Source organism: Dama dama, chromosome 12 (assembly GCF_033118175.1).
Source record: "Dama dama isolate Ldn47 chromosome 12, ASM3311817v1, whole genome shotgun sequence".
Lineage (NCBI taxonomy): Eukaryota > Metazoa > Chordata > Mammalia > Artiodactyla > Cervidae > Dama > Dama dama.
Genome location: NC_083692.1, coordinates 44161088 through 44169674, shown reverse-complemented (window position 1 = coordinate 44169674; position 8587 = coordinate 44161088). Strand labels below are relative to the sequence as shown.

Below are 8587 nucleotides of genomic sequence, written 5' to 3'. Positions count from 1 at the left end.
TCCTTATTAATTATCATGGGAAAAGTACTTCACACTTCATACATTTTGCTTTTTCACACATTTCCCACAAAATGTTCAATTTCACACTTAAAAGGCAAATTAGTCTTCAATTCCCTAGTGAATATAATCAATATCTACCTTTGATTGGAAAGTTTCAAAGTAAAAAACGAAACTATGTGCATTTTCCAATAACCGCTTAGCCAAATAAATATTGCCATTGTAAGTTTAAACAGCTTACAAAGTATTATTTCTTTTGTTCTCTTCAAAATAATACAGGGACACATAAAGTCACACAGTACAAGCATCTGAACTGGTAAAGTATTACACACTGGTGGCATGCAAGTATTTTACATTTTTAAATGCAATGAAAAATTCTCTTGTTTTCCTTAAGTAGATGAAACAGAATTAAGATAAAGTTTTAATTAAAATATAAGTATTATTCCATGAATATAATGGGGTTTTTTAAAAAGCAAAGCGGCAGGGATGAGAATTTTAGTTCCGAAGAATTTCTTTCTTAACTAAAGATTGTCATTGGCAAAATCTGGTACTAAAACAAAATGTCCTTAAAAAATACACCTTCTATCCATCTCATCATATGGCCAATTCTTATCTATCCGCATTTAGATCATCCACGGGAAAGTTTTAATCCTGGACAAGCTTCTCTCAGGCACACAGTGTACTGTGCGATTGGCTTCTATTATCCAGTCAATATGTGCTCAGACTCTCTCCGTCTTTAAATAAAAATCTATGAGAAACATGCCATGTTTACTGTGCTCAGTTTCGTTACATTTCCTTCTTTCTTTCTCTACTAATTTTGAGGAGAAAATATATTTTAAAATGTCCTTTTTGAAAAAGCTGCTCCTCTAGAACGATTCTGAAGACAGTAAAATCCGCTGAAGAGGAACAAATAGCTCTGTGGAATGTTCAGACCCCTTCCTCTGAACAAAGCCTAGGCGGAGGGAAGGAGCAATGGGGAGGCGTAGAGCACCCACGTTCACAGGTGACGGAAACACTCAGAATCACAGGATTGTAGCATCTGGGAGCTGGAAGGGACCGTGGAGAGCATCTAATCCACTCACTCATTTTAAAAAGGAAATGAAGATTAGATCAAAGACCTGCCCAAAGTCACACATAGTGAAAAAAGTGAGAGTGTGAGTTGCTCAGTTGTCTCACTCTTTGTGACCCCATGGACTATAGCCCACCAGGCTCCTCTGTCCATGGAATTCTCCAGGCAAGAATAATGGAATGGGCAGCCATTCCCTTCTCAGGGGATCTTCCCGCCCCAGGGATCAAACCCCGGTCTCCTGCTTTGCAGGCAGGTTCTTTACCGCCTGAGCCACTAGGGAAGCCACACAGAGCTGACGTTGAAATCAGTATTATTTTCCAAAAGTATCCCATGGTGGCAAACGGAGCATGATTCTTGCGGGGCTGGAGGACATTTCAATTCAAGCAACGTTTATTAAGCACCTATTATGTACAAGGCACCTTACTAGATGCTACTGAAGATGCAAAGATTCATGAGACAGTCCCTGCCTCCCAGTGCTTATGAAAGTTCCTTGAGGCTGTGTTCAATATCTCTCTTAGCAGAAAATAATACTGATCAGGGCTAAGGTTGCTGGTGATAACAAAGCAGCTGATGCCTGGGAGAGCTGACCTCACAAGTGATACTTCCTCCCCTTTGCTATCAGGGCTCAAGCCTGTTACACAGCTGCTGGGGCCCTAATGAACAGTCTTCTTTCCTAGGCCTCCAATCACACCTCAAGCCTTAGCCGAACCCACCCCCTGAGTAGTGACAGAGCTGACTGGACAGCAGCAGTGCTCAGACCCTCCCCTCAATTCTTAATTACTGTTCATTCCCCCCTGCGTCCAGCCTCAAGCTCTCTGCAAGGGTCCTGACAACATCCCAGGGTGCTGTCAAAATGGCCCAGGAAAATGCCGCCCCCCACCCCCACCCCGCACTTCACTGGTATGTCTAACACCCACAGCACCTGTCAACCACTTCTCCTACTTCTATGTTGAAAGTAAAATAACTCCAGTCCCCGACATCATACCCATGCTTCAATTCCCCATATTCAAAAAGACGTGAAAGATGTAATTGTTGCTTAGAAGAAAAGAAAACAGATTCAAGAGGCAGTGGAAAACAGTAGTGAATAGATAATAAAAAATGATCTCCCACTTTTGTATAGCCCTTTCCAGTATAGTGTTTTCATCCCAATAGCTGATTATATTCTCACCACAACTCTGTGAGGTAGTTAGTGAAGATTATTCCCGTTATAGTATAACTGAAGAACCTTAGGTTTGAGAGACTGAGTGGCTTAGCCCATAGTCTCCCAGCTAAGAAAGTATGGAGCCAAGTGTCCAAGTGTCTTGACTCCAAATCCAGTGCTCTTCCCCCTATATAGTCTATAATTGTCAGGCAATTGAATGAATTGCCCATGATCATATACCTGCTAAGTGTTGGTGATGGGATTAGGAGTCAGTCTCCAAATCTGTTAGTATGGTGCCCTGCCACCATACCAACTAGCAGAGCCAATGTGCTCAGAATGACTACCATGGAAGATGTCAGAGAAAAGTCTAGTCTCCTTCACCCTCCTCCAAATCAACGATGCATCACAGAACTGGGATAACCTCTGATATGTGTACAGCCTTCCTAGAACAGGCAGGTTATAAATTCAAACCTTGCCACTCCTCCTCCATCCATCTTCTGAATGTTTAATCATAGCTGTTATGGGCAGAGGAGAAAGAGGTAAGCTGAGCAGAGCTTACTTCTACCCCTAAGCAAATGAAAAACATTAATTTCCATCTTCCTTCTCCACAGCACCTAGCCCCTCCACACTACTAAACTCCTGAACCACAAAACAGAATTTGATCTGACCTAGAGTTGGGAGCAAGAACAGTGACTACATCCTTGAAGTTCTGGGTACTTTTCTCTCTCCAGCTTGTTACCAGGGGCCTGATGATGTGATTTTCATCCAGAGGGCATGCCTGATGCTCCCAAGCATTCTCACACCTTTCCTTTGCATGTGTCTCCATCCTTGAGTATTGAGGATGGCACAGTGAGTGACAGGGATATTTTAAATTAGGAGCAATAAGGGGAAACTGTTACTGTTATGCAAAGCTAAAATATTTCTTAGTTCTCTGTTCATTACAATGAATACAGCTATCATGCTTCATTAATGGAAGAGAAGAAGGAAGCTACAGAATCAAGACTTCAAACCCAACTCCAGAAACAGTTCTCCTGGGGATAGGTAACACGGCACAGAACCCAGTGCTCACAGCGCCCTGCTCCCTGCTAGTTTTTGCATGTGCAATCAATACTTGAGCCAAAAAATGGTATCCACTTTCCAAAAGGGCACTCTACCCCAAAACTCAGAAGCACAGGTCAAATTATAATAATCTTACACTTCCCGTCTCCTTCACGGTGCCTAGAAGAGGGCTAAGTATATCATGACCACAAAAAAGGAAAATATCCTCAAACTCTTGGAACTTTTAAAGGGCTATCTTACATTTAAAGCATGTTGATGCTTAAACCGGTTTCGGGTTTGACTGAAATGTTCTCATGGCAGTTATTCAGAACACACTGGTTTCCTTAATGCTGGTGCCCTGCCAGGGGCCACATTTCTGTCTGGAAGGGAAGCAGCCATTCTTTTGATTTGATGTGCCTGGCTTCCCTTAGGGAAATTGTTTTGAGGAGTATAGGCATTGGGATGCTTTGTGAGTTTTTAAATGGAGATGGGCTTGTATTGTAAGATGAACTGAGTGCTTTAAGATGGGTGAGCTGCACGAGCCCCTCCAGGTTAGTGGTTCTCTACCTAACCTAGGCCCGCATCAACTCTGAGAGAGGAGAGGGGAGAGGGACTGGGAGACCGCATCTCCCTTCAATCAGGAGTCCAGCTTTGGCCAAATACCTCCTTTATAGTATTTGGCAATCTTTAATGTACAAAGTATCTATATACAATATATCCTACAAAGATGGAAGGAACGGGCCTAAGCATGTTGATGGAGATGAAAGCACTTTCACTCATACACTTTAGGCATATGGAGAGATTTGGTGCTGGGACAATGAAAAGATTTCCAGGCTTCCCTAAAAGTTATCTTCCATAGTGCTGTGAAATTTGGTGGTTGGTGACCTAAGCTGCAATTTCTAGGGAGGGATTTCACATTTAACCTACGCCTAAAGCAGCTCTAAAAAGAACAAGGGGAATGGGGCTGGGGAGAGAGTATCTCCCTTCAATCAGTGGTCCAGATGCAGCCAAATACCCAGGTAGATATTTGGCAACACACACACACAATCACATGACATTTATTTACATTATGCCCTACTAAGATGAAAGGCAGGGATTCAATCGTGCTGACGAGGATAAAGCAGCTTTCATCACACACTTCTGGCAGATGGGGAGATGTTGTGCTGGACTAATGACATGATCGCTCTAGACTTCCAGAATGTATCTCCTAAAAGTTATCTTCCACATATGCTGGAATGGGTGTTGGTGACAGGAGCCTGCAAGTCCAGGTGAATGATTTTACACTTAGGATGGGCCTGTACAAGTCTAACAGGGGAAAGGAGGTGGTCTGGGGAAAGATGACCTCCCTTCAATCAATTGTCCAGATGCTGCCAAATATATTGACATAATATTTGACAAAATGCATATGTATAAAGATATTGTATATACATTACGCCCCACCATGATGGATGGTAAGGGATTAACCATGCTCAGAATCACAAAGGAACTTCTACTTACATACACTGCGGAGACAGGGAAATGAAATCCTAGGTTAATTAAATGATATATGCTAAATTGCTTCGGTCGTGTCCGACTCTGTGCAACCCCATGGACAGCAGCCCACCAGGCTCCCCTGTCCATGTGATTCTCCAGGCAAGAATACTGGAGTGGGTTGCCATTTCCTTCTCCAAAATGATATGTAGGCCCTCCAAATTTATCTTCTAATAGTTACGTGAATACTCATGGAAATGCCACCTTTAAAGCTACTTCAAAAACACAGGTAATGATAAGTTGATTAATAATAAATATTTGATTCAATAGATTCTATATACATTTGACCTATTTTATAAGCTAAAAACAGTGCTAAATTTTGACAATATCCCATTAGTTTGCTTTAATACTATCAACAACTGCAGCACAGTCACTATCAAGTCCTGGCCTTTTTCCTTCTTCCTGCCAGAGTTTGCCAAGAACTGTTTTAGCCCCGGGTCCACAGTATCTTGGGGCTGCAGGGAACACTCTGTAGGATCCAAGATTTCTTAGGGGAGAAAGCAAGAAAAAGAGTAAATGAGAACAGAAAGGAAAAAGCCTTACTTAGTGGGGCATGTCAGGGACTCTGCACTTGAATATATTTGCAACAAATCTAAAGGGAGAGGAGAAAGACAACTAAGAAACAGAAGTGTTCTTCCCTTTGGCAACACGGTAAACAAAACATGTATACCAAAAAAAAAAAAAAAAGAAGAAGAAAAACTGTATACATTTTAGCTATGGTGATGGTAGATGCATGAACCAGCAACCTGGGATAGGTGAGATAAGGGAAAGTCTTGATTTACAACATTTATCAATTTCCATGCTATGATCAATTTCAAACTACCAACAAGAAGTACAGAACTTCTTAGTTGGGAAGAACTAGTGAGCTGGGGAGAGATGTATAATAGCATACCACGATATAGTATTTCTGCCAAAAAAATTTGTGCCAAAAACACAGTTGGTGCAAATAATCTCAAGAGTACGAAAATGGCAAAATGCATTTTTGAGTATTACTTTTGTTTTTTTGATATAATTATTTAATTGTAAGTGCATGCCATTTAATTTTTAATAATGGTTGTACTTAGCAACCAGTTTGCAAGACTCTTGATAATTTAATAATGGTGAAACCTGTATGAGTTGGCTCCAATATACCACATCAAAATGAATAAAAGGGAAATAAAAAAATCAAAGAGTAGTTACTACTTTTTTTTTAATACATAGGGAAATCTAGCAGAAAACTAAAGAATCTTTGTGATTTCCAAAATTCAACATGTTCTGCTCATTATTCCCTCAAAAAGTATAATAAAATATTCTTACATCTTAAAAGATTTTATTTTGTTTTCTTCTTCTTTTTTTTTTTCTTTTTCTTTTTTCAAAAGATTTTAGAGCTAGAGATGTGGGCACTTACAAGTAAATATCTAATTTTATTGGGTTGGTCAAAAAGTTTGTTCAAAGGTCAAAAAAGTTGGTCGAAAAGGTATTAAGGAAAAACCCAACAGACTTTTGTGGCTAATGAAAGGACTTTCTCTCCAGTTTCTGTGTGTTTTATAAACTAACTAGAATAATGTATGAGTTGTTTTCCCATTTATTTGTTTTATCGCTATCAAGCAACTCAGGAACACTCAATTACTTAGTGAATTCTTCATTGGGCCCATGTTCTGCCTGACTCAGCAATTCCTTTAGCTCCAGGTATCATCAAGACAAAGAACATCACTTTTACAAGGCTCAGAATTACAGAGAAGAAAGAGAATGAATGGAAGGAAAGGAGGGGGAAGAGGAGGGAGAGGAGCCTAAGGCAGTGTCAGAGGGCCATTAATTCTAGCCTCAGGCACTGACAGTTATCAAAGAGCTGGTGCCAAAGGCTGCAGTCACATATTTCCTTAGCTTAACATGACACTATTGGCTGTTGGATGAAACGATTCAAGCATCTATCAGGCAGTCATCTCAGTTGTACTTTCATAGGCTTTGTCCTTGAGATAACAAACTCTGGATAAATAATAATTCACATTTTTTCCTGATGTTTGCACGTATCTGGATGGATCATGCCATGTGGACAAAATCTACATAATTATCTTGAACATTTATATTTCATCCTGTGATCTTGTTGCCCTAAAGACAAAGCAATAAATGCTTCTAAAATCTGCCAAAATACTGTAATCGTGTATAGTAGATAACCTTAAGGTACAATAATTACTGTTTTATTTAGGAATGTACTATTTGAAAAGCTTTCCTCTGACTAAAATTTAAAAATTTCCCATCATGGCTGGAAAACTTTAAAACAGTTTTGTAAAATGTTATCCATAGAGTGATGTTAAAGACTGAATGTATGTGGAATAATCAGTAAAAGTAGCTAATTCACTTTGCTACCCATGAGTCTGGCTTAAAGCTATATTTGTGGGTGAATAAATATTTCATACTTATTTGCTAAAGCTGTGTTTATGTATCATAACGCTGTCTTCTTTTTACGAGGATGACACCACTGATCTTCAACCAGCAGGGCATTTGCATTTAGTGACTTTTCTGGAACTAAGGGAGAATTTGTGCTAACTTGGTCACATTTTCTCAGTCAGTGAAAGATTGGCAATACTAACTTATCTTATGTGGTCAGCGGAACACTTCTGATATATTTAGCCTAACTCAAAGCTATGCATGTAAACAGAGGTAGGCCTCTATCTTAATCACAGTTACAAACACATTTATATACTAAGTTCCTTTCAATGGTTAAAAAAAAAAGTTCACATAAGAAAGCAAGACAACCCAGTATGAAAATGGTTAAATCATTTTTGATTGCTGTCACTGACTAAGATCTGCATAAATCCATTAGTGCAAGTCGCCAGAGGTGTCCAGGGGCAAATAAAACATATGTTGCATATGTTAAAAAATCCAAGACAAATACGTAGCACTAAAAAAGAATAACAATTAAATTACTAGTTGCTTGGTTAATGGAAATGAACAACCTTTCATAAAATGGTCCCAGTGAAGAAGGAGAAGAACTTCTGTTTTTAAAGTGCTGCCGTGGGGAAACTTCACCTCTTTTTGTGGAAGTTTACCTTCGGTCACCTTCAACTCGCTTTTTACGAACTAGATGAGAAAGAGAAAAAGGTTTGAAAAGACAAAATGAAGGAGAGGGAACATCACTTAAATTTCAGACAAACAACAATAATCACACAGAATAGCAATCCCACACGCTTGAGGACAGTTATCAAAATTTGAATAATTATCCATGGCAACACACGGAAATGATAGAAGAACCCAGTGCTTTGTGGAATTTATATTTAAATAAAGCTATGTCTGATAGTTGGGAACTTGAATCTTAGAGCTTTCCAATTTCAACAGAATAGAAGTCTGGAACAAACCCATAAGACAGTGAACGTCTCATGTTTACTTATCCACAGCAGAGCTTCTTAGCTTCTGTGTAACTCAGTCACCAATTGGCTAAAACTAATTCCCTAGGATGATATATTTACAATTCTGATTTTGAACTGAAGACCACGAAGAGCTGCAAACAGAAGTTTAAAGTTTCTAAACCTGTTTTAAACGGAAACTTCAAAATAGCAACCTCCAAGGAAGGTGTGCTGAAGAAGGGAATGGCCACCCACTCCAATATTCTTGCCTGGAGAATTCCATGGACAGAGGAGCCTGGCAGGCTACAGTCCATGGGGTCGCAAAGAGTCGGATACAACTGAGCGACTAAACAACAACAAGAAGGACGGTATTATTCAGGTGTCTAGCAAACTCAGAGATTAAGGTTCATTTAATCCGGTGTGAGTGCGTGAGTGCTCAAGTCGCTTCAGCCTCTTTGCGACTCCATGGACTGTAGCCCGCCAGGTTCC

General features: G+C 39.9%; 1 protein-coding gene across 2 annotated transcripts in view; it reads right to left on the bottom strand.

Moving 5' to 3' along the window:
* Positions 1 to 1969: 1969 nt before the first annotated feature.
* Positions 1970 to 8587, bottom strand: part of TMOD2 (tropomodulin 2) — a 55426-nt gene continuing 48808 nt past the window's right edge. For both annotated transcript variants that reach the window (XM_061157164.1, XM_061157166.1), the window contains exon 10: positions 1970 to 7835. In XM_061157164.1, the coding sequence (XP_061013147.1) occupies positions 7801 to 7835 (35 nt within the window). In that variant the 3' untranslated portion in view covers positions 1970 to 7800. The remainder of the gene's footprint in view (positions 7836 to 8587) is intronic.